The 27,556-nt window shown below is 40.6% G+C and overlaps 1 protein-coding gene across 1 annotated transcript in view; it reads left to right on the top strand.

The window, feature by feature from the left end:
- LOC116695156 (myosin IXB) overlaps positions 1 to 27,556 on the top strand; it is a 64,255-nt gene that overhangs the window by 6,966 nt on the left and 29,733 nt on the right. The window contains 3 exon segments of the mRNA XM_032525248.1: positions 19,463 to 19,683; positions 19,816 to 20,035; positions 20,442 to 20,948. Coding sequence (XP_032381139.1) covers positions 19,526 to 19,683; positions 19,816 to 20,035; positions 20,442 to 20,948 — 885 coding nt within the window. The 5' untranslated portion in view covers positions 19,463 to 19,525.

Below are 27,556 nucleotides of genomic sequence, written 5' to 3'. Positions count from 1 at the left end.
CAACTAACGTTACGGTTCGGAGCCGCAACGCTGGAAACGTAACACTAATCTTCTACAGACGTCTGTGTCTGATCTAATGTAATTTACACTGATTTAATGTTCTTGGATACACAGAGTTTTTTGTATTGCAATTTATCAAACAAACAAGCTGGCCCCGCTAGTCGAACACAACCTGAAATTTAGAGCAGCATGCAGTCATTGTCATACACTTTAGCCTGGATTGATAATATTATATGAATTCAGTGGTGTCATGCTAGTCAACCAGCGTATTTCTACCTAATTTCCCTCTCCAAAATCACTTCAGAAGAGTAGTCCCAGCGCTTACTTGCTTTGGTGTTTGTAAAGCATTAAAATTTAACAAAGATTGGTTCACATTAGAAAAGATCCTTTTTCATTTTTTTCTTCTATGTAGATGCATTCCCTGACAAAATCACTGCGGTAGTTGAGAATGATTTATTATTTGTAAATGTGCTGTATTTATATAGCGCTTTTCCAGTCTTAACAACTGCTCAAAGCGCTTTTACATCTACAAGAAACATTCACCATTCACACACATTCATACACTGTGGCCGGGGCTGCCGTACAAGGTGCCACCTGCTCATCAGATAAACATTCACACACATTCACACTCCGATGCGCAGCACCGGGGGCAACTCGGGGTGCAGTGTCTTCGACAATGACTGCAGGGGCGGGGATCGAACCACCAACCTTCCGATTGGCAGGCAACCGCTCTACCACTGAGCCACAGCCGCCCCCAAAAGAGCTATTAATGTATCTTTAAAATTACTTTTTTTATATTGCAATATATTCGCAGAAGAAAAAAAACCGCAATGTCAGATTTTTTCCAATTCCGTGCATTCCTATTCTGCAGTGAACTGAAATGATCTGTCAATGTCACGGAAGACATATTTTAACCATTTCAGAGAGCTTGAGCACAATGACTTTGTATTGCATTTAGGTTAAAGCTACATGTGACATCTTTTTTTACTTTCTTTGGGAAGTAACCCTCCAGTGCTTATATTACGCTTTCATCACATTCAAATGTATGCATTGTAAAGAGAGAATTAGCCAACAGTAACCCAGTTTAACCAGATGTACTACATGCAGCTGAACAGCCATGATCTTTTTAGGATTTCAGCTTTTTGACTCTTTTCCCTGATGAAGGGATAGTTAATTTTTTTATATGAGTAGTATGAGTTACTATACCCTGTTAGTGATTTTGATACTTTTGGCTTTAACTCCAGCAGAGACTCGTGGTGTGGAGATCTCCCAGTGAGGAGCTTTTAACTTGTCGCCAAAAAATCAGCAGCAGCCACAGGGTCACTAAACAAAAACATTTTACTACAAAAACATACAAAAAATAATGGTACTGTCCATAATAAATTGACATATTTGCATGATTTCTACTGTTTTATTCTTTTGGACCCATAGATCCCATGTATCAATATCATTACTGTTCAACAACACATGCACCCTCTTGCATAGAAAAATAAAACCCAATCTGTACTCATAGCTCACAGGTCTGATATAATAATTTGAAGCCTTCTGTCTTTCGCTCCCTTCCCCCTCAGCTGCAGGGCTCACCCCAGTGTGTGTGTGTGGTGGTGTGTGTGGTGGTGTGGTGTTGTGTGGTGGTGTGTGTGTGTGTGTGTGTGTGGTGTGTGTGTGTTTGTGTGTGTGTGTGTGTGTGTGTGGGTGTGTGTGTGTGTGTGTTGTGTGTGTGTGGTGTTGAGACTGACTAGTTGATGGCTGTGGTGAGTGCTATAACCTCCCCCTCCATCCTCTCGCGGTACTGATCCTGTCCTCTGGCTCGGATTATGGGCAGAGAGAAGGCACACCCTGAGGCTCTATTTCTTACTCTGCACCATGGTCTAGCTCTGAGGGTGACTGTAAAATTGGATCATTAGGCACAGCTAATAATGGCCAGGCAGACACAGTCAGTGCATCTATCAATGTAATTCACCTTGGTAATAATGATATCTTTCAGTTCTTCCTACAATAAAAGACACAGACAGAAACTAGCCATAAGGGCATTTAGCAGACCATTGTTTAGGCTAAATTGGACTTAATTGTAATATTTGTTGTCAAAACACTGCCTCCAAAAGCACATTTGACACCCTCGTCTACCTCAGCCACTATCATTTATATAGTCAAACCACGGGGTCACACAATTGCCATGGTTAACAGTAGTTTGGGTGTTTTAGTGACATAAAGCCTTAAAGTAAAGTTATGTACATAAAAAAAAAACTCCTACCTGTATGATGCAGATAAATATGCACATTGCATGATGAATGGAATGACCAGGGTATTAAAAGTCCAAGCTGTGATCTTTTTGTTGTGGGAGATGCAAATACAGAGGAGGAAAGAGGTTTAAGAATTAACCTGAATTACTAAGACTTTATAAAGGGAATAGTACAGATAATACAGCCCCTAATCTAATACTTACGCTGAAATCCTCTTTTTAAAGTATATGTCACAATTGGGTTGGATTTGTTTACATCTTGGTTAAGAGTTATGGACAAGTCTTATGAGTAGACTTCCAACGTCATTCCTTCTGAAATGATTTGAGGAAAAATTGAAAAATGTCAGCAGGCAAGCGGTAGAGTTGACGGAAAATTCCTATTATATGTGCCCGGGCAAAAGTAAAGAGCAATGGCAAAGGCGGCACAATGTTGGATTAGTGCATTCAAAGTCCACACAGCGCTACTTGAAGACGCATGACGTTTGTGAGTAATGAGTTCTAAGTGTGTATTTCAGTTAGTTTATGGTGTTTATTGGCTAAAATGCCCTTAAACTTGAGTCAATTTGGAGTGCATTGCATAATGTTCCTGTGATAGTGGGTAAAATTGCATTCTCAAAACCGAGCAGGACTCCACTTTACTCGAATATTGCCTTGATTACAGTCGATCGATTATTTGTGTTTATGTAAGTAAACATGGCCTTACTCACTGGAAATGATTAGTTTTGGACCACTATGTAATGAGGCTCAATCTTCTTTTGAAAACAAAATCACACATTTTTTTTGGTCGCAATAATTGCGAAGTACCAAATGTTAGCCTTGATGTACATTTCCTGTGCAAATATATTAATACAAGGTGTGTATTTTGGTCATCTTTGCACTTTTGTTCAGCAGTAGGATTGGACTCTGTGCCACAGCTTGCTGACTGCAGCCAATCTTACCACTAGATGCCTGAGGGCTGCCGAGAGTGACAAAGGGAGTAAAAGAGAAAAAGCCAAGTACAGAGGAGTAAAGACAAAGGAGGCACAGATGGGGGAAAGATATGGAAAGAAGAGAGACAAGCTGAGGATAGAAGGAGATGGAGCGGGAACAGTACATGGATATGGTCTCTATATTGGCTGGGCTGTGCTCTGTTCTGTTTGTTTTTGCCTATTTTTACTGTGCAGTCTGACGTGGTCACTGATGAATGCCTCCATATGTAAGTTACATTTAATTCTGACAGAATCATTAGGAAGTCTGGCCCGGCGAGAGTGTTAAAGACAATGATGGGATCTGTGCAGAACAAAGAAAGGGACAGTAAGAAAATGTTTTAGAAAATGGCTTATATGGGATATGACGTTGAACAGCATCATTTTGCTCTTTCCTGCTGTTACTGACCAGTCCACTACTCAAAAACATATAGATGGGTAGATTAAGAAAAAGGCTAGCCTAGGCCTAGATCTTTGACCAACATTATCCTCTAAGATGCTTCATCCACGGGTGATGTGTGAATCTGCCAGGGCACCCAAACATTATCAGGACAAACCAACGGAAGATTGTTTCAGTAGATTTACTAGCTGCACCACGTAATCTATGTATATCACATGTCTAAGATATGTTTTTTTTCCTCCTTTTGTAACTCCCTTTATTACACATTTTCATTACACGCTCTTTTTGCTAGCTTCCGCTGATTGTCTCCAATTTTAAGTTCAAACTGAGTTAAGACATGTTATAATGCAGCATGAATATATTGGTGAGGTGTTCTCAGTTGGTAGAGCGCGATTTGGCACTGCTTTTAGTAACCCCCCCCACCACAAAGCATGGTGCCATAGCAGGTGTAGAGGCTTTAGTTGTGTTAGATAGTTTAAATCTCGTTTCTGCCTGCTACCTAAGATGAATGCTTACAGGCAGAATCGTTTGGCATGTATCAGTTGTCTGAACTTTTTCTGAGGAATAAAGAAAAGGCTGTGTGTGGCATTGAACCAGTGGCAGGGCTAAGGGACTTTAAATAAGTATAACTTGGTGCATTGACTATTCTGGTGCTAAATGGAGTCATGTTTGGGAAATGTTTTTTTAGAGCTGGTAGCCCACATGAGTGAGCGTGACAATAATCCCTCTGTCTGCCTCTTCTTTGCTTCCTATTTTGTCCTCTTCCTGATTTCTGCGAGCTGCCCCATCTCCAGACGACATACTGTATGTTGGTGTGTTTGTGCATGTGGTTTGTCGCGTCTGAACGGGAAGGAAGTGTTCCGTAACTGGAGACCATCCAGAGCAGCCTCAGATCAATGCAAAGCTGTAAGGCTGCAAATAATCATTTTTATTGACAAATCATTTAGCTTCCTGACTTGCTATCTGCACACTGACACAGAATTGTTTGCTGACTATCACGGAAATACCACCACAATAACAATATTTTTTAAACCAACAGCTCTACAAATCTTGAGAGATTTTTTCTTTGAAGTAGGCCTGCATGATATTGGAAAAATGACTTGCGTATTTTCTCCCAGCAATATATATTCTATATGAAAAAAGAAAAAGTAAATTTTTAAAAGATGAAATAAAAATATTTGGAATGATAAATCACTCTCCACTAGTGTGGTGATTTTGTCAGGGAGTGCACTGCGTAGAAGATAAAATGAAAAAGGATCTTTTCTAATGTGAACCAATCTTTGTTAACTTTAATGCTTTACAAACACCCAAAGCAAGTAAGCGTTGGGACTACTTCTGAAGTGATTTTGGAGAGGGAAATAGTAGAAATACGTGGTTGACTGCATGACACCACTGAATTATATATATTCAATCCAGGCTTAAGTGTGTGACAATGACTGCACGTTGCTTTCACTAAATTTCAGGTTGTGTTTGACTAGGGGGCCAGCTTGTTTGTTTGATAAATTAATCAAACCTGCATGTCATGTGCACTAGCAACAAACTCTGGTATCCAAGAACATTAATCAGTGTAAATTACGTTAGATCAGACACAGAGTCTGTAGAAGATTTGGTTACGTTTCCAGCGTTTCGGCTCCGAACGTAACGTTAGTTGGGACGGACCCCTTGTTTCTTAGCCAACTATATTAGCTTTATCCTGGCGGTTGCAGCTTCTGCGGGGGCAAATGGCAGGAGACGTGATTATGTTGCATAATCGGGTGATTTGTTTGTATTGCAGCTAACATAAAACATGACTGCTGTAGCTTCACTGACTACCCATCAAAACTATGCACATCACTGTGTCAATGGCAGCTGCTGCCTACGGTACTTTTCTACACAGAGAGCTCACTTCCATAACATCAACCCCGTCAGACAACGTCACATACAATACGTGCCCACATGGCTACCTGTCTTAAACGGGAAGGGTTAGACGGTAATAATCATGTAAAAGGAGATCGGTGAAAGTTAACTTTTCTATCAAGAGCAAAAAAAGGATTAGCGTCAACATCGCAATGTCCTGTGATGAACTATCGCGATGTCGATGCTAAACAACACAATACTTCAGCCATACTTTGAAGTATAGAATTAATTGGACAAATGATTAGAGTTCTTGGATACACAGAGTTTTTTGTATTGCAATTTATCAAACAAACAAGCTGGCCCCGCTAGTCGAACACAACCTGAAATTTAGAGCAGCATGCAGTCATTGTCATACACTTTAGCCTGGATTGATAATATTATATGAATTCAGTGGTGTCATGCTAGTCAACCCGATTGCTTACTAATTTCCCTCTCCAAAATCACTTCAAAGAGTAGTCCCAGCGCTTACTTGCTTTGGTGTTTGTAAAGCATTAAATTTAACAAAGATTGGTTCACATTAAAAAGATCCTTTTTCATTTTTTTTCTTCTATGTATGCTTCCCTGACAAATCACGGCGGTAGTTAGAATGATTTATTATTTGTAAATGTGCTGTATTTATATAGCGCTTTTCCAGTCTTAACAACTCTCAAAGCGCTTTTACATCTACAAGAAACATTCACCATTCACACACATTCTACACTGTGGCCGGGCTGCCGTACAAGGTGCCACCTGCTCATCAGATAACATTCACACACATTCACACTCCGATGCGCAGCACCGGGGCAACTCGGGGTGCAGTGCCTTCGACAATGACTGCAGGGCGGGGATCGAACCACCACCTTCCGATTGGCAGGCAACCGCTCTACCACGGAGCCACAGCCGCCCCCAAAAGAGCTATTAATGTTTCTTTAAAAATTAACTTTTTTTTATATTGCAATATATTTCGCAGAAGAAAAAAAACCGCAATGTCAGATTTTTTCCAATTCCGTGCATTCCTATTCTGCAGTGAACTGAAATGATCTGTCAATGTCACGGAAGACATATTTTAACCACTTTCAGGCAGCTTGAGCACAATGACTTTGTATTGCATTTAGGTTAAAAGCTACATGTGACATCTTTTTGTTACTTTCTTTTGGGAAGTAACCCTCCAGTGCTTATATTACCTGCTTTCATCACATTCAAATGTATGCATTGTAAAGAGAGAATTAGCCAACAGTAACCCAGTTTAACCAGATGTACTACATGCAGCTGAACAGCCATGATCTTTTTAGGATTTCAGCTTTTTGACTCTTTTCCCTGATGAAGGGATAGTTAATTTTTTTTTATATGAGGTAGTATGAGTTACTAATCCCTGTTAGTGATTTTGATACTTTTGGCTTTAACTCCAGCAGAGACTCCTGTGGTTGGAGATCTCCCAGTGAGAGCTTTTAACTTGTCAGCCAAAAAATCAGCAGCAGCCACACAGGGTCACTAAACAAAAACATTTCTACTACAAAAACATACAAAAAATAATGGTACTGTCCATAATAAATTGACATATTTTGCATGATTCTACTGTTTTATTCTCTTCTTGGACCCATAGATCCCATGTATCAATATCATTACTGTTCAACAACACATGCACCCTCTTGCATAGAAAAATAAAACCCAATCTGTACTCATAGCTCACAGGTCTGATATAATAATTTGAAGCCTTCTGTCTTTCGCTCCCTTCCCCCTCAGCTGCAGGGCTCACCCTCAGGTGTGTGTGTGTGTGTGTGTGTGTGTGTGTGTGTGTGTGTGTGTGTGTGTGTGTGTGTGTGTGTGTGTGTGTGTGTGTGTGTGTGTGTGTGTGTGTGTGTGTGTGTGTGTGTGTGTGTGTGTGTGTGTGTGTGTGTGTGTGTGTGTGTGTGTTGAGACTGACTAGTTGATGGCTGTGGTGAGTGCTATAACCTCCCCCTCCATCCTCTCTGCGGTCACTGATCCTGTCCCTTGGCTCCGGATTATGGGCAGAGAGAAGGCACACCCTGAGGCTCTATTTCTTACTCTGCACCATGGTCTAGCTCTGAGGGTGACTGTAAAATTGGATCATTAGGCACAGCTAATAATGGCCAGGCAGACACAGTCAGTGCATCTATCAATGTAATTCACCTTGGTAATAATGATATCTCTTTCAGTTCTTCCTACAATAAAAAGACACAGACAGAAACTAGCCATAAGGGCATTTAGCAGACCATTGTTTAGGCTAAATTGGACTTAATTGTAATATTTTGTTGTCTAAAACACTGCCTCCAAAAAGCACATTTGACACAACCATCGTCTACCTCAGCTCACCTATCATTTATATAGTCAAACCACGGGAGTCACACAATTGCCATGGTTAACTAGTAGTTTGGGTTGTTTTAGTGCACATAAAGCCTTAAAGTAAAGTTATGTACATAAAAAAAAAACTCCTACCTGTATGATGCAGATAAATATGCACATTGCATGATGACTATGGAATGACCAGGGTATTAAAAGTCCAAGCTGTGATCTGTTTTTGTTGTGGAGATGCAAATACAGAGGAGGAAAGAGGTTTAAGAATTAACCTGAATTACTAAGACTTTATAAAGGGAATAGTACAGATAATACAGCCCCTAATCTAATACTTAGTCCTCTGAAATCCTCTTTTTAAAGTATATTGTCACAAATTGGGTTGGATTTGTTTACATCTTGGTTTAAGAGTTATGGACAAGTCTTATGAAGTAGACTTCCAACGTCATTCCTTCTGAAATGATTTGAGGAAAAATTGAAAAATGTCAGCCAGGCAAGGCGGTAGAGTTGACGGAACATTCCTATTATATGTGCCAGGGCAAAAGTAAAGAGGACAATGGCAAAGGCGGCACAATGTTGGATTAGTGCATTCAAAGTCCACACAGCGCTACTTAGAAGCGCATGACGTTTGTTGATGTAATGAGTTCTAAGTGTGTATTTCAGTTAGTTTATGGTGTTTATTGGCTAAAATGCCCTTTAAACTTGAGTCAATTTGGAGTGCATTGCATAATGTTCCTGTGATAGTGGGTAAAATTGCATTCTCAAAACCGAGCAGGGACTCCACTTTACTCGCATATTGCCTTGATTACAGTTCGATCTGATTATTTGTGTTTATGTAAGTAAACATGGCCATTACTCAACTGGAAATGATTAGTTTTGGACCACTATGTAATGAGGCTCAATCTTCTTTTGAAAACAAAATCACACATTTTTTTGGGTACGCAATAATTGCGAAGTACCAAATGTTAGCCTTTGATGTACATTTCCTGTGCAAATATATTAATACAAGGTGTGTATTTTGGTCACTCTTTGCACTTTGTGTTCAGCAGTAGGATTGGACTCTGTGCCACAGCTTGCTGACTGCAGCCCAATCTTACCACTAGATGCCTGAAGGGCTGCCGAGAGTGACAAAGGGAGTAAAAGAGAAAAAGCCAAGTACAGAGGAGTAAAGACAAAGGAGGCACAGATGGGGGAAAGATATGGAAAGAAAGAGACAAGCTGAGGATAGAAGGAGATGGAGCGGGAACAGTACATGGATATGGTCTCTATATTGGCTGGGCTGTGCTCTGTTCTGTTTGTTTTTGCTCTATTTTTACTGTGCAGTCTGACTGTGGTCACTGATGAATGCCTCCATATGTAAGTTACATTTAATCTGACAGAATCATTCAGGAAGTCTGGCCCCGGCGAGAGTGTTAAAAGACATGATGGGATCTGTGCAGAACAAAAGAAAGGGACAGTAAGAAAATGTTTTAGAAAATGGCTTTATATGGGATATGACGTTGAACAGCATCCATTTTGCTCTTTCCTGCTGTTACTGACCAGTCCACTACTCTAAAAACAATATAGATGGGTAGATTAAGAAAAAGGCTAGCCTAGGCCTAGATCTTTGACCAACATTATCCTTTCTAAGATGCTTATCATCCACGCGGTGATGTGTGAATCTGCCAGGGCACCCAAACATTATCAGGACAAACCACAGGGAAGATTGTTTCAGTAGATTTTACTAGCTGCACCACGTAATCTATTGTATATCACAATGTCTAAGATTATGTTTTTTTTCCCTCCCTTTTGTAACTCCCCTTTATTACACATCTTTCATTACACGCTCTTTTTGCTAGCTTCCCGCTGATTTTTGTCCCAATTTTAAGTTCAAACTGAGTTTAAGACATGTATATAATGCAGCATGAATAATATTGTTGAGGTGTTTCTCAGTTGGTAGAGCGCGATTTTGGCACTGCTTTTAGTAACCCCCCCCCACCAAAGCATGGTGCCATAGCAGAGTGTAGAGGCTTTAGTTTGTGTTAGATAGTTTAAATCTCAGTTTCTGCCTGCTACCTAAGATGAATGCTTACAGGCAGAATCAGTTTGGCATTGTATCATGTTGTCTGAACTTTTTCTGAGGAATAAAGAAAAGCGTGTGTGTGGCATGTGTAACCAGTGGCAGGGCTAAGGGACTTTAAATAAGTATTAACTTGGTGCATTGACTATTCTGGTGCTACAATGGAGTCATGTGTTTGGGAAATGTTTTTTTAGAGCTGGGTAGCCCACATGAGTGAGCGTGTACAATAATCCCCTCTGTCTGCCTCCTTCCCTTTGCTTCCTATTTTGTCCTCTTCCTGATTTCTGCCTGCAGCTGCCCCATCTCCAGACGACATACTGTATGTTGGTGTGTTTGTGCATGTGGTTTGTCGCGTCTGAACGGGAAGGAAGTGTTTCCGTAACTGGAGACCATCCAGAGCAGCCTCAGATCAAATGCAAATGCTGTAAGGCTGCAAATAATCATTTTTTATTGACAAATCATTTAGCTTCCTGACTTGCTATCTGCACACTGCACACAGAATATGTTTTGCTGACTATCACGGAAATACCACCACCAATAACAATATTTTTTTAAACCAACAGCTCTACAAATCTTGAAGAGATTTTTTTCTTTGAAGTAGGCCTGCATGATATTGGAAAAAAACTGACATTGCGATATTTTTTTCTCCCAGCAATATATATTTCTATATGAAAAAAGAAAAAGTAAATTTTTAAAAGATGACATAAAAATTATTTGGAAATGATAAATCACTCTCCACTAGTGTGGTGATTTTGTCAGGGAGTGCATCTGCGTAGAAGATAAAAATGAAAAAGGATCTTTTCTAATGTGAACCAATCTTTGTTAAACTTTAATGCTTTACAAACACCAAAGCAAGTAAGCGTTGGGACTACTCTTCTGAAGTGATTTTGGAGAGGGAAATTAGGTAGAAATACGCTGGTTGACTAGCATGACACCACTGAATTCATATAATATTATCAATCCAGGCTTAAGTGTGTGACAATGACTGCACGTTGCTTTCACTAAATTTCAGGTTGTGTTTGACTAGCGGGGCCAGCTTGTTTGTTTGATAAATTAATCAAACCTGCATGTCATGTGCACTAGCAACAAACTCTGTGTATCCAAGAACATTAAATCAGTGTAAATTACGTTAGATCAGACACAGACGTCTGTAGAAGATTAGTGTTACGTTTCCAGCGTTTCGGCTCCGAACCGTAACGTTAGTTGGGACGGACGGACCCCTTGTTTCTTTAGACCAACTATATTAGCTTTATCCTGGCTGGTTGCAGCTTTCTGCGGGGGCAAATGGCCAGGAGACGTGATTATGTTGCATTAATCGGGTGATTTAGTTTGTATTTGCAGCTAACATAAAACACTGACTGCTGTAGCTTCACTGACTACCCATCAAAACTATGCACATCACTGTGTCAATGGCAGCTGCTGCCTACGGTACTTTTCTACACACAGAGAGCCTCACTTCCCATAACAATCAACCCCGTCAGACTAACGTCACATACAATACGTTGCCCACATGGCTACCTGTCTTAAACGGGAAGGGTTAGACGGTAATAATCATGTAAAAGGAGATCGGTGAAAGTTAACTTTTCTATCAAGCAGCAAAAAAGGATTAGCGTCAACATCGCAATGTCCTGTGATGTAACTATCGCGATGTCGATGCTAAAACACAATATACTTCAGCCATACTTTGAAGTATAGAATTAATTGGACAAATGTATTATATCGTACTGGGCTGATGTTTATGTTTTGTCCACCCCATGAATGCCTGTAATAAGAACATACTAGAGTTGTACGTGTCATCATTTAGCTGTATTTGTCCATAGCTGGTCTAAAGTAGTCCATTATTAGTCCAACATGGCTGAGATGACTACTCTGAAAAACTCTCTGGAATACCCTGTCACCACCAACTAGCTTGGAATCCCAAAACAGCCAATCAGACTCAGCACAGACCTTCTGGGTTGCATTAAGACAGACATGCTATGCCCTCACTGGTCTGGTGTATTTCATGTGGATGCTGCTGCTTTGAATCGAGAGTTTCAGTTCATCACACTGATTGAAAACATATTTCTCTGTACCCTCTTGGTAGCTATGCATCATCTCATCCCAGTATTGACCTCTGGATGAAAGAACCTGGACACTTATGTCTGTGCAAGGCAGACGTTCAAGGCTGGGATATTATTTGGGAAGTATTTGCAGCTTGATTGGGCTATTTTGCAGCCCTCTGCTTCATCTTTTGTGTGGTTTGATTCAAATCCATTTTGTTGGCCTTTTTCCTTTGCCCACTGGGGCTTGCCCTCAGGTCTGATTGACTGGATGATAAATGTGAATTATTTGTAAACCAAAAACACCAGGACATGGGGTTTTCCTAGGAAGCAGAATTCTCTCAACACTGAGCTTCTCCTGTACTCAATGTGGTTTGGCATCTGGCCTGAGTTAAAGCAGCAGTCCTAAATGTTAGGCAGTAGGGAGCAGAGGGGGGTGACCAGTGGGGAGCCAAAGGGGAGGCATTGGGAGATATTCTGTTAAAGACAGTGGTATGACAGGAGAGATGTAGGGAAGGAGGCAGAGTTAAGGAAGCAGTTGAAAACACAGCAGTCCAGCTGAGGCAGACGGGTGGTGAGACAAGGGGGGAGTAGTGTAAGGCTGTACCCTGGCCTCTTGGATTACTGACCTGCTGTGAACTGTACATAAAGTAGGAGTTCATAAAGCTGTGGCTAAAACTAATGTTGGGTTGCCTCAAGCAACAGCAGAACAGGCTGATGGGCCTTGGATAAGTAATTCAGCCATTATTACAAGTTGTCTTGAAGTAGGTTGTCCAGTGTGTTTACAGCCAGCCTCAGCTGAATGACCTGTGTGTGATGTGGGGTTATACCTACCTCCGAGCGATGTCAAATGAGCAGCAGCCTGCTGCGATTTGTCAATACATGACTCAGACACATGATATTGGGATTGGCAGATCAATGGAGCACACTCAGATGACCATGTTATAATTGATTAGTGTTGTCCATGGCAGTTATGGTGATTTATTGTGACGGACAGCTGGCTAACTTAAATTTAGTTATGGCTTGGAAAACCAAGCTGTCAAATGGTGTGTTTATCTCTCTCAAAGAGAGCCACTGTGCAATTTTGGTTCTAAGACCAAAAGGCATCTGTGATGGCTTTTTCTGCACTTTATACTCCTTTTCAGCTTGCTTGTGGCAGAGAAGATGGTTTTGGCCATGAGCTTGGGCTCCATATTGAATGAATAGGTTAATATCAACAACAAGTCAAAGACTGGATCCCTGCGGCTCCTCTCTCCTTTATCCTCTTCTTTAGACAGCAGCAGATGCTCCTCAGCTCACAGTTTTTATTGTTCATGTCTGGCCAGCCTGGGCGCTGACTTAAAAATAGGGGGGGAGGAGATGAGCTTTTAGTGCCCTTTTTCTTCCTTCTCCTTCACTCTCTCCTCATAGTTCCCTCTCCATCTGTGTTACTCTTATTGAGCACAGTTGGTGTCTGCTGGATGAGTTAATTCCCTGATTGAGGTTTTGGTCCCTTTTTAAAACAAAAAGCACCATCTTTGAATAGGCTACATGGCTCCAGAGGGAGGGCTCTCAGCCATTCACAGCCATTTTGGATGCATCTGCACTTCCTATAGAGCCTCAACTGTGTGGCTGATTTAACACCAGTCAACAGCAACAGGAGTGATATTTCTCTCTCTATCACACAATTCCCGAGGGCGTTTATGAATCCCTGAGACAACACACACACACACACACACACACACACACACACACACACGTTCACAGGCTGAGACCCGAAGGAAGCGCACACAAGTACAGACACACACACACACACAGTGAGTCTGTACTTTCCTTGCTTCTGCTTCTCATTGTGCCCGGAGGACAGTACAGCCTGCATTGGCAAAGAGCCAGCCCCTCTTATCCCCTTTAGGTCATGCAGAGAGTGTTGTAGTGGTGATGGATACCTCAGTGGTACTGTCCCTTGGGAGAGGAAAGGAGCTTATGTCTACTGCATTGCAACCAGGCACGCATATATACACTGGGAAGGGTGTAGGTGGACCTGGGGATTTTGATAGGTTTGACATTGTGTGTAAAACAAAATTATTGCATTTAACTTGAACACAGATGTTCAAATGGTTAACCTCCTAAGCCCCATAAAGCCTTCGACGGGTCCTTCATTACAAGCACAGTTTAAACCCACAGATCTTTGTTGAAATTCTAGTCAAGCTCTCAAGATTTCCAAAGATATCAGAATTATAAAAACATTGGTGGATGGATATGAACAAAGCCTTGGAACAAGCTATATAGGACCTTTACTGCCAGTCCAACATGTCAGACATGTATTTTCTTTTGTCTGATTTACCTGACGCATTCGTTTTTAATACATAGTCAAAACTAATCATCTCTAAAATTACGCCTAACTTGCTTATTCTTTCTAAATCAGGACCAGAAAAGTTTGTTTTACAACACTCATGAAGGGGAAATGTAGCATTGCATTTACTCATTATGGCTGGGTCCTCCAAAACTGAAAGGATTCCTTTTGCTGTTTTTCTTTCTTTTGGTAATGGTACCTATGGGAAGACGGAAAAGGCTGGAGGAGTGAGAAAAACATAGAGAAATGACTCCATGTTAACATGGAGAAATGCATGGGGTATTCCAGCTGAAGCTCATTGACCCTCTGTGTTTCACTGGGTCATTAACTTCCTGCCAGATCATAGAGTCAGCTGGTGGTGTCTCAGCACTGACTAGCTTATCTGTTTATACAGTCAGTCAGTGTACATAAATATATATATGAGTGTGAATGTCTTGGGAGGTCTTGGAAGAAAATGTACTGTCTGTTGCACAGACTAAGAGCATATCACTTAAGGCTTCTAAGAGAGATCATAGACACTAAAACAACTGGCCATATAAAGGCAAACTATTTCTTTTCTCTCATCACTAATTGGCACTCTAGACTTACTATCGCTCCTCCTCTTCTCTGGGTGGAGCTCTTTACTTCTTCTTTTTGGAAATTGGGTGAGGAAGACAGAGGAGGAGTTGGGAGAAAGTGAGTAAGACATGCTTGACTTAGTTCACTCCTGCCAGTGTCTGTCAAACAACTCCTGCTCTTCCTGCCAACTCCACCTTCAGTTATGTCATTAAATTAGTGCTTGTTTTATGCTATATATATTTTATTCTATATATATCTTTCCAGTTTGGCAGAGGGGTTTTGTTCTTAATTGTTCCTGTGCGCATGCATGAAACACAGTTTTATTCACTGATTGTGTACACTAGTGCTGCTCAGAATTATAGCACATACAGTCATAACTGTCAGTGTTAACAGTAAGGCTCAGTAAAATATTGACCAATTGTCTCTAATAGTCCCCCTGTGACAGAGAATGCAGTAGTCCAGACATGAATGTGTGGTCTAAGAAAATTTAAATCTAAAAGAAAAATGTAACTATAATCCCTCAATTAGTTTTTCTAGCTGTTAAATTGATTGTACTGATTGATTGTTGATTTTCTGTTTTAATGAATTAATTGAGTGACATTTCTGTGTGTAGATCAATCTTTATCTTGATTATTTATCCCAATGAATGTACAGTGGAAGTAATTTACTCCAAGCCTATTCTCCTTGACTGGATAATAAGGGGTTAGGTGGGATGAGGTTAGTGAGTCCAATGGGGATGAGTGGTACCGCCTTTATAAAAATGTCTGGTTTGAGAAGCTTGTTAGTTGTTAATGCCCCCTCATGCCCACAGTAAGCAGCTCTGTCTCCCCTCAGTAGCCCTGTGCTCTAGTGTCTTCCCATCATCCCTCAGTAAGCAGCTAAAGTGCCAAGCTAAGCCTACGCAACGCAGACAACCCCGAGTCTTATCTGAGGAATGCTGGGCATCCTTGCAGAGGATCTCCTCCGCAGGGAGGAAGCTGCATTATCTCAAAGCCTTCGTCTCCTTTGATTGTCCCCTGGGACTTCTCTCTTTTCAATCTTATTTTAGGTGTTTACTTTTTCTCTCTGTCTGTCCTCCTACCCTTTCTTTCTGCCACTTCCCTTTTTTTTCTCCACACATCCAGTCAAACTGAAATTAAATGCTTGTTGTCTTGAATACACATACTGTACTTAATATTTGCTCTTTGGAAACCAGCAGCTCAGGAGTTAAAGTTATATATTTAAACCAGACAGGGCCCATTATCGAGGATAATAATGATGCTGTCTTTTGTGGTCTCTGCAGTTTTGCATGCCGTTGCATTTTACAAGCTTGCAAGTTTTTGGGACTGTGGTCAGCTATTCTGGCAAAGGCACAAGCTCATGACTCTCAAGCTGCTTTATTTTCCTCTAATTCTCTACTGTGACCTAAATGATACCAAAGTTGGCTCTGTTAAGATATATTTGTTGTTTCAGTTTTGTATTTGGTCCATTATGGTATGTTGTGATCTTGGTCCTTTAGTATATCTTAACCAACAAATTCCATAATGCTCATGCATCATAAAGGCAAAAAGAAAATCGGAAAACATGCTTGAACGAGGCAAAATGATCGATTAAGGCTACGCCAAAAACATTGGGTAGATACACCCAACCAGTTCCTAACAGCACCATGTGGTTTGGTAGCTTGCTATCTTGTTTTTAGTTAGAGATGCTACTTCCTTCTAAAGAGAGGACTGTTGTGTTTTCTGATTATTCTTTTCTTGAAAACAAATCTCATGGTTAAATGGTACAGGAAGAGAAGAAACATTATCTAGATATTTTTGCACATGATTGAAATGAGCTATCCTGTTTATTTGAGCTTATTCACATGTGTGTATCATTTGTGAGAACTCCACAGAATACATTGGTTATGTCAGTTATTGTAAAGTTTCAGTGAAAACAAACCTTATAAAGGAAAGGATTTGTGAAAGCGGCCTCTTTTCCTTCGCCGTGCTTTTTTGGGCATATCTCAAACAGTAACATTTCTTATTTTTAGTTTGAGAAAATAAACTGTCTGAATGATGAAAGTGATAAAGTGTAGGCCTTGATACTTTCAGGACTTGACCCGTGGATCAGGTTACTAAAGCAGGCCAGTCTGCATGCCATACAGTGATTTAAACCAGGTTCTTTTCTCCCAAAGGGGGACTTATAGTGTACGCAGAATACATTACTGATGCAAAGCCACACTACAAGAACCATCATTAGACCAAACCTTACCCAGCTGCTGTCTCTGTGATTCACACTCAACTATAATTCACTATTCTGCATTCATTTTTGTTATAGACGGCCTTAACCTGGATAGTATTCCTTTGGCTGTGGACCAGCTAGATGTTACTGTGACTGAGAGTGTGTCCTTAAATACCTCAGTATGAATTTGAAGAGTTTCCTTTAAATGAATCAGTAATGTCAGCCAAGCTATCATCATGTCAGTCCACTAAAGTAACCACAGCAACACACTGTTAGTAATTTTGGTGTGGCGTCAAGTTAGCTCGCAGTTGTACTAAGAAGTATGATTGTATAATGGTCTGAGTGCTAATTACAGAGTAGTGTTAGCCCTACATGGTTTTGTACTGACGCTACCTACTGTAAACTAAGATTGTGGTGTGAAAAACTGCTACTTGTTGTAAATGGATGAACCAAACTGTTCTTTTCTCTATGTGCAGTTTGCAGATAGCCATGTGTTCATTGAAGAGTTAAAGATTGGTATTTCAATTTTAGTTTTCTCTGAATTAAGAACATGTTGCTATTTAGGACTAACATGTGATGTCAGTAGAAGTTCAGCAAGCTGTGAACTCTTGCTCAACTTTTACTGAACAGCATGTAAACGCTTTGGTTAAATTTATTATTTTGCATTAATTCTTGTGTAATAAAACCTTGCAATGCCTGCTCATACCTCACAGTAGAACTAGTCACATGTTTAGGATGACTGAAAGTATGCATGGTTTCATTACAACTATACACCACAACATCTGATTTTACCGATTAGTACATCGTCAACCAGAAGTATGGTACAGTAATTGGTTTGAATTAAAACCTCTATTATGGCCCTCTGTTCCCAAACACTTACTTAAAACAGTGCTCAGTTACATTAAGGGTTCTCAAAGCATTGGTGTCTGACCTCGTTGACTCAGAGTTTAATGGCATTGGACCGGTCATGGGATTCATCAGTAATACGTTTGTCTTGCCCCCTTAGTTTTTTGTGGTTTAGTTCATAAAAGAGCCTGGTAAATCTTCAAGGCAATTTCTCCTCAGTTAGGAAATCAGTGATAACACTAAGTTCTAAACAACCTCTACTTTGTTCTCAGGTAATGTTTTGCCCAGCGCTCTGTGACGTTGTAGTGTTTTAGTGTTGGAACCTTCCCCGGCAGAGTTGAGTTATCCTTGGATTGAGAGATGAGTTGTTGTGAAAAGTTGCTAAACGCTGTCATGTCAGTCCTTCATCATACACCTCTGTAGGTGTCTTGTCTGTGAGAGCGGATAACATAACTATAATAACAAATAGTCATTACACCATTTGTGGTTAGGTGTTCTCTGTTTTTGTGTCTTGGTTGCTGTCGTCAAGCGGAAGGGTTCAATTTCTGCACAGTAGCTGCAGCTTACGGTAAAGTTTCGGTGGCAAAGCTATTTACATTTGATGTGACAACAATGCAATGCAGTGTTTTTAAATTTGAGTCACACATGATGCTCTTGTCTGAACCCTGTGCCTGAAATGGAAGTACATTTTAATCTGTGTGTGACCTACTTTGAAGACTGTATTTTTAGATGTGAGAACAACCACAAACTGGAAACTAGCTACATTTACTCAATTTAACCCTTCGCTTTCTCTTTCAGATATCATACAATCTAAATATATTGAAGTTTGCCTTTGTTTGTTTTGTTGTTTCAAGTTAACATTTTAAGTTATCAGTTGTCACTTCAGACTTATATTAGCTTTTTCACAACATGAGGTTAGGATCAAGAAATGGTCTCTCACCCTACACTTTTTTTCTCACTTAATTTCTCTTCTAATATTTCTGAAACATTTCAGTGGATTGGTACTTTTGGATTACTATTTAGGTTAGGGTACTCTGCTCACTATAGTGTAAAGGGTTTTATTATTTTTATGATAAACCACTGATTACAGAAAAATAGGTTTAGGAAAGTAAATAACTTCATGGGACCCAGGCCTCACAAATGATCTGTTGCTTCTTTATAAAGCCTGTATCCTGTCTTATTTGTTCTAATTAAAAACATCTCTGTAGCGGTGTCACGTTATGTCCAGAACATAAAATTCAGAGAGTAAAATTCCCATGCTTCCGATGTTGTTTGAGATGTTTTGTAAAGCAACTTTTTTGTTTGCATTTAAAATGCTTGTTCAGAGCGGCAGTGACGGACTGTTTAAGCTTTTAGAAAGCTGCAATGGTTTATATTGGAAACCATTCACTGTCTTACAGTGGTTCTACTGGCATTACACAAGTGCTAAATGTTTATTGAAATAAAATAGCTAATTGTTGGGGAAAAAATTCTGTCCTCCCTAATGTAACTGCAAAGGTTTCTGCTGTGGCCTCAAAGCCTCATTTTATCATGGTCCAATGTCAATATGTGAAATTATCAGGCACCATTGTCAGTGTGGATGTATAAAAGTGAAATTAATTGTCACTGATTAATCAACTTGTCAATTACAGGTGCTGCGTGGTGAGAGGGAAGCAGTGGGTGCGGCATGCTGAGGCCACTCCCCCTGGCCCAGGATGAGTGTCAGAGATGGCGCTGCCACCATGGCAACGAACGCTGGTGGAGGAGGGGGGGGAGGCGGGCCAGCTTGCCCCAACGATCATGATGGCCGCTCATACCTGCTCCAAATCTACCCACGGTTGGCTGCCCAGTCCACCACCTGTTGCAACCTTAGGTGAGCGTGCCACAACATTACAGTTAGAAAATGTAGCATCAACAAAAAATATTTAGCTATGATATTAAAGTAGAGGAACTACTGTAACCCAGCATTGATCAATCATAGCAATTACTTTTTTCTACTCATCAGAGTGCAGAAAGATGCGACAGCAGCCTCCGTGATCTTGGACGCTGCCACGGCACTTGGGCTGGACCCTGGTCGAATGTATGTGCTGGCAGAGGTGAAGGAATGTGGCGGAGAGGAGTGGGTACTCGAGGCTGGAGACCTGCCAGCGCAAAGGTTTCTGCTGTGGCCTCGGAAAGCCCAAGAGCAACACCCTCAGAGCCTTGGCTTTTACTTCTTACTACAGGTAGAGTTGACGGCACACAGTTCACTTTGCAGTCAGACTCTGTGTATTTGGACCGCTGAGATGTGTCTTCCCACTGTCTGACTATTACATTCTGCTTTGTTCTACTCTCACTTCCTCTTTTCCAGGAAAAACAAAATAAGTAGTCAACCTAAATAACAAATGACACTCTAATAATGAAAAATCTAACAAAAAAGGCAATTAATAAGCTACATGCAAAATGTTTCCCAGTATAATGTCATCCCTGTGAGTTATATGCCACGTGGGACTGCCCTTTACCATTTTGACTGGTTTTAAGAACTTCTAAACAACCCAGAATAATTTTAACGACATTGGACAGATGCAAGTGCTTCATCAGTATATGGTTTACCTAATAAAAGCTTCTTTTTTTTCCCTTCCCCCGATCCAGGAGAGGAACCATGATGGTACTATCCATTATGTCCACCTTCCACCTGTGACTAAGGAACAGGAAGCACAGCTAGCCGCCAGGGGCTTCCTTCCTCCTCCACAGGACGACTTTGCAGACCTCTGCAACCTTCCCGTCCTCAATGAGGACAGCATATTAAACAACCTACGCAAGCGCTTTTACAAGAACAAAATCTACACCTATGCAGGCAGCATCCTCATCGCCATCAACCCTTTCAAGTTCCTGCCCATCTACAACCCTAAGTATGTCAAGATGTACGAGAACCACCAGCTGGGCAAACTGGAACCTCATATTTTTGCTATCGCAGATGTGGCCTACTACGCTATGCTCAGGAAGAGGGTCAATCAGTGCATTGTCATCTCTGGGGAAAGTGGCTCAGGCAAGACCCAGAGTACCAACTTCTTGATCCACTGTCTGACCGCTCTTAGCCAGAAGGGCTATGCTAGTGGGGTGGAGAGGACCATACTAGGAGCTGGACCAGTCCTGGAGGTAAGATGTTGCCATGTGTGACAGACTGTGTCCACTCCACCAGTCACTTTGGCTGACAACCACTTCAGGTTGAGGTTTTTCCTCTAAAACAATTGAGGTAACTCTTAGACAAATGTTAGTGACTTGTTCTGGTTGGGGAAGCGGCTTAATTTTTGTGAGGTGAGAGGTGGGGGGTAAATGTAAAAGCCGGTGTCTGTCTTGTACAAGGGCACAACAACATAAAGAATGCTGTACTTAGATAAAATACTGTAGATTTTGTAAGTGAAACAAGTGAGTCTGTTAGATGCTCATTAGCTTCTGAGGTTCTCATCTGTCTCGTCAGTCACATGGAAAACATCTCATATCATAAATGATCTGTTATAGAAATTTTCACTTTTCTTTTCTGCATCGGCTTTTGTCAGGTGTGAAATGCCTTGCTCTTTGATTAAGTTGTATCAACAATGACATTGCTTCCTCAAAGGTGACTTATGTTTCTAGGGCATGCAAAAGCATTCACACACATAGCCAGAGGATGCAAAATACATTGACTTATATTTGGACATTATTCTTTGGGACAATAATTATCGCCAGGTAGTTATGAATAATAAAACATCCCATGAAACTATCAAATCCTATGCAGTACAGAGCAAATGGGTTTTCAGGCTGTGACTCCATTGCACTTCTGTGCGTAGGCTGAGCAAATGGGGCATATTCTAGTCTATGTGCAGTGTAAAAGACTTTAACAGAAAGACTATGGTCTACCCAGAAAGAAGAAATGAAAAAGAGGAAGGGAAGTTGCTTTATCAACCGGTCTCGTGGCCCCTTGCCTTTAAAAATGCTGTGGGACTTTAGATAAGATAGGCTGTTTGTTTGTTTCCTATCTCTACCTACTTTTGATTTGATATTTCTGATTATGGTTAACATACACTCTTGCTCTCTTTGGGTAACTGATTGCCTAACATTATGGGTTCTGTTTTTGACCATTAGAATATGAACAACATGAATTTTGTTAAGGGCTGTTGACCAGATGCTGGTTTCCTTGTTGCTGTTTCAGTCAGGTGACTGCTCCTCTTCCTACTTTCTTAAAAGATGAAAGTGCTTGTAGTGACTTGCTCTCTGCATTAGCTGACAGGACAGAATTAACCAAAACTATTGCCAAACTGATACAGAAAGGTATATGGAAGTTAAGGAATTGATTAGTGATAGACCGATTATTTGGGCTGTTGTATTTGCCGATTTTCTTTTCTTTTCTTTTTTTTTTTCTTCCCGGCATTTTTGACAGACATGCGTCCACAGGCAGCTCTGTTTTGCTGCAGACGCTGCAGTTCACGTGCAGACCATGCACTGCCCCTCCACCACTAGCACCATGGCAGACTTTAAATTACAAATAAAGCACTTTAATTCAGTGGCTACTTTTCAGGTTTATTGTTTTCTTAAATTATTTAAATGTGTTGACAAAGGACATTTTGTGATTACCTGATTACATCACCATATCCATATGATGCACATTGCACACATAATTTGGGTGATATGAATGTAAGATGATTGCAGAAGTGACACTGATCTGGGTTTTATTATTTTTAAAGAAATAGCAGAGCAAATTCCGTAAAACAAATCCAGTGTGGCAGGGTTTGCATTTTTACGATGTAAATTGAGGGAGAAAAAGCAGAATTGGCAACCCGTATTGGTCATCGGCAAAGGCTGATGGAAAAAAAAATCTGTATCTGCATTGGCGCTAAAAAATCCATATCGGTCGATCCTTAGAATTGATGATTAGTAGGAGAACATCTATCAGTAAATCATATAAACTCAAGTAAGGCCAGTTGGTTGATAATAATGGTGCACCGCGTTCAGGCCTGACTCCAGACAGACACAGACTGACCAACCGTCTCTTTAACAGAGTCATATGGAGTCTGAACAGACGGCGTGTCTCATAGTTAGTTGTCTGATTAACTCAAGTAAGCAACTGTACAGCAACAAGACACATATTTCCTGTCTTATACATTTGCATTTGAAATGCATATTTTAAATGTTAGTGAACCAAACCAAAACCATTTTTATTTGCACTTTTCTGTCAGACTTGAGCGTGTGTGTGTTTTTTCAGGCAACTTTGAAGTGTATTAATTGAATAACTATGCATTTAGAACAGATAGTGTGTGTGGGGAGCCACCAGTGACTGAAGTGTTCTGTTTGTAAGACCGCTGAGGGTATCTTTATGCTGCAGACAGTTGAATATCCAGAGCTCATTGCAAACTACAGCTCTCTGTGTTTGGTGACAAAAGAGGCAAATAGAAATACATGCAGACAAGTAGACATCTGTTAGCTTTTTTATTGTTTAAAAAAAAAAAGGTTGCATTATGAAAGGTAAGTTATTTTAATCTCTGAGCTATCTTGCAAAGAACTGACTTGACTACATTTTGTTTATTTTTCATCCCTGTAATGAGAAACGGGTTCTCCTCTACTTTCACATATGGAAGAATTTACCTCTTGTCCAATTGGACCGCGTCCTCAAGCAGGGTTATTATTGTGAAGTCATTTTCAGCATCCACATAATTTCCACTCTTATGCTCTTGTAAGCAAGACTGTTGAGTGTTGTCTCACATTGTGCTCTGCAGTGCAGGCCTCCATCATTGGAAGAATAACTCTACTTATGATGTACATTTCCAACACTGCGGACTATTAGACTGCCCGGCTCTTTTGTATTAACATAATGTTGTGTGGTGTACATGGTGGCATGAAAATGTGTGACCTTAGACAGGGCTCTACAGTGCGACCGTTTCACTCACATTTGTGACTAATAATATATGTATGCAAACTGTAAAATGTATTTAGGTGCACATGTGCGAATGACCTAACGTTAGGGTATTTTAGTACTTGCCATTTTTTTGCATAACAAAGGAGCCGCCATGACAATCTGGCTCTGAAATTCCGTAGAAACCATATCCACGTGACGTGTTCTTCCTATCGGCTGCCGGTTTTCTTTTTTTTGGTGACAATACAGATTAGCGCCGCCTGCTGTAATCGAGATATATTACGCTTCACGTACGTGCAGAACGTACACTGAAGTCGGCGTCTGTGTGTTCTGAGGCATTTTTTGACCAACTCAGGGAGACTCTCAGTCCAACTGCCTTTTCTGCCAAAGGTCAGCCGTCGGGTTGGTGTGTCAGACCCTTAAAGCTCATATTACTTCAACTCTGACCTCGTAGCCGCTGATTTTTCAAACTGCAACTACCAGAAGCAGCGACGAATACCTGCGCCACAGTTTGTCTCTGTGCTCTGCGCCCTACCTCACAGTTTTTACTCTGATCACCACAGCGACAGTGAAACTTTATTCTGTTACACTGTATGTTCAGTAGAAAATGTATTTTAAAAACATTACACTTAATAACGTTTCATATTGATTATCACTGTGCACCAACAGTAATAGCAGTTACCACTCTACCTAGAGTGTAAGTCACTCTATTAGCTGACTGGAGTGAATTCTCAAGGTCTGTCTGGATTTAGTGGAACATTTGTTTAACAATGACAATAAATGAACCATGAACCATGTGCAGTTGAAAGTATATTTTATTACGTAAATAATAAATACAGTTTGAAGCAGAAATAATCAAACTAATTTAGGCTACTTATTCCATTCAAATAAATTAAATCCTTTTGCGTGTAAATGTCTCATTGTATTCCTTTTTATGAAAGAAAAACACATTATTTGATACATTTTCACTGTGTCCCTAAAATTCTTTATGCGCTCTTAAATTTTTCTACTTAGGAGCACATGTGCTTCTTGGCAAAAAAACTTTTTGAGCCCTGACCCTAGGTCATATTATGTTTGAGTGCTTCCTGTCAGCGAGGTAATCTGGATGTATGTTAGTGATTTGAGATACAGTATATGACGGGGCTTGAGATGAAAAAAGGTCATTTGAAGTTCTGCCTGAGGCTGGAGAGTAAATATCAGACTGGGAAGCTGCACATGTCTGCATAATCACCTGAAAACCCTGTAGTAAGGCAGAAATCCCAGCACTAAGTTTCACTTTTAATAGTCCTCCATGGTGTGGGGAACTAATTACTTGCAGTCTTGATCTGCAAGTAATAATACAGATTTTTCAGTTTTATTTCCAAGTAATGTGGCTAAAAATAGACCTTTAGCCAGGAAAGCTGCATGGTGAATGTGGTTTATACAAAACAGCGCTGAAAAGTGAAAACCCCTAAACTATGAAAGTAAGTTTATTGGATACATAATACTATGGAGCAGAACAAAATCAAACAGTACTGGCCACAAGCTATTAGCTTGAGCCTTTATGGCAAAAATTCATGTTTGGCAGCATCAATAACTTGCAGGCACAGTGTATGTATCCATCCATCATCTCTCACTGTTGTCTCCAGACTCTCTGTCTCAGTACTGGAGCCTTCACTCATAGAACTGCTTCTGCTTTGACATGCATTTCAATAAGCAGCGTTGGTCCCTTGATATGTGTCAGTCTGTCAGAGACTTCCGGCCGGCTGATTGAGGGGGGGGTTGGAGAGATTTTCCCCTCCATCAGCAGTGTTCTGGTCCCTTTGGCAAACACACTTCCATTTTGCAGTTTGCTCCCAGAATGCAGTGCGTGTGAGCCTGGTCCAGAGCTGTGGTTCCAGGGGCAGACAGGGAGATGGGTCCTTGCTTGCCTAGTCTGTGGAGAAAGTGAAGGTTGGATTCCATCTGCGATCAGTCAATCTTCTGGCTGTTTAACAGCTGTACATTTCCCCCTGGCAGCGTTTTTGCATAGAAATTTGTATTTTGCACAAAATAGTTAACTGGAGGTAGTTGCAGTAAATGCTTTTTCCACACTATTATGTGCTAAGATACCCTTAGTTTATGTGAAAAGATACTGTTTTGACAACACCTGTCAGCTTCAGCAACATGCTCATAAAATGGCTGACATGAAACAAAAGTCACTTTACAGAGGAAGGTCCTCTAAAATGATGTTCCCTGCAATTTCTCTCCACACAAATGGTATACCTCTTGAGGTTCCTTTCTATCAAGCCAAGGCCTTATATGAGTAGTGTAGAATGCTATTTATAGATCTATAAGTATACCAAAATGGAGGCATTTTTACTTGGGTTTTATTTGTTTAGTTTTCTTCGTCCTGGGCGCTGATCAGGTTACAGTGGTGGAAAGTGTGTGTGTGTGTGTGTGTGTGTGTGTGTGTGTGTGTGTGTGTGTGTGTGTGTGTGTGTGTGTGTGTGTGTGTGTGTGTGTGTGTGTGTGTGTGTGTGTGTGTGTGTGTGTGTGTGTGTGTGTGTGTGTGTGTGTGTGTGTGTGTGTGTGTGTGTGTGTGTGTGTGTGTGTGTGTGTCAGGGAGGCTATAGGGGAGGTCTTAAGGCCTGGTTCACAACATTTTGAGGCAATGAGATCATCGTTTATGGTGCTGGACTGGCTGTGTTGCTGGCAAATTAAATTTAAAAATCTGCTGTCCTACTTTTGTTCATGTGCCATTTCTTTCTATTCTATAAATGCCCTTCTTTGTCTTGAAAATAATGTAGGTAAAGGAGAGATTTTCCTTAATACTTTCTGCAGTTGGAACCAATAAGGCTTCTGCCTGTAGAACAGCTCACCAGCTCTAAATAAGTATGTCACTTGTGAACTGGTCCAGCTGGTTTGTCCTCTGTTCTTTTCGTGCCCCTGTTTTCTTTTGCCAGACTTTGAAGACCATTTACTCTAAATGTCAACAGGCCCCACCTTTGTTGCAGAAAGTTGGCTGACACATTTCAAGCAATATATTGAAGTTATGTGTTAATTATAAGGAAGTATACATTTTTCTTGTCTCAGTGTATTTATCAGCAGACTGTTATCATGAAAATATTTTTCTCTGTTATGTAGTTAAAAAATATTTAAAAAATAAATAATAAACCACATGGGCTTAATCCATGGTCTTAAAAATAAACTCTGCAATTCCCAAGTTATGAGGCACTTAATGGGGTTACAGGCCTGAAAAGGTTGAGCAATGCAACATTTTGAATAGAACGATTTCATCATCAGAAAGTAGCCCATTACCAGTCAAATAATAAAAGCTAGACGCAAACTTTCAAGGTTCTCCAAAGATAAAAAAAAAATGGACAAAAGGCTGTTTTAACATTAACTCTATTGATGTCATGTATGATGATGATCAACCTTTTTTTCTAAAAACAGAATTAGTTATTAAGGAGAAAGTCATCTCCACATCAGCTATATAACCTTTAACCTCCTAGTTGTTACAGATTCCTCTAAGTCCCCAGCCTCCTCCATGCCACTCTTGTCTCACAACTTCAGACAGGAAGTTCCTATCATCCGGAACCCTTTTTAACAGGAAGCAGCTACGACACGGGAAGTAATGGCAGTAGTTGCTGTTAGCTTAGGGCCTTGAGGGGTGTGGCTATACCAAAGTATTGTATTGTTGTTCAGGAAGTGCAGAGAAGTAGCTGGCCATTCTGTCTGCTGAGCCATTGTTTATCTCTTAGTTATGGGTTGCACCCCTTTATTCCTCAGCTATATTTGGTCAGGCTGGGTGGCATTGTGTATGAGTCTGGGAAAAGCTGGCATTACTGAGTTTAAGTCACTGCGTCATGCACACGTGTCATTCATTTCACACACACACACACACACACACACACAC

The sequence above is a fragment of the Etheostoma spectabile genome, chromosome 9 (genome assembly GCF_008692095.1).
Source record: "Etheostoma spectabile isolate EspeVRDwgs_2016 chromosome 9, UIUC_Espe_1.0, whole genome shotgun sequence".
Classification (NCBI taxonomy): domain Eukaryota; kingdom Metazoa; phylum Chordata; class Actinopteri; order Perciformes; family Percidae; genus Etheostoma; species Etheostoma spectabile.
This window is presented reverse-complemented; position numbering and strand designations above follow the sequence as displayed.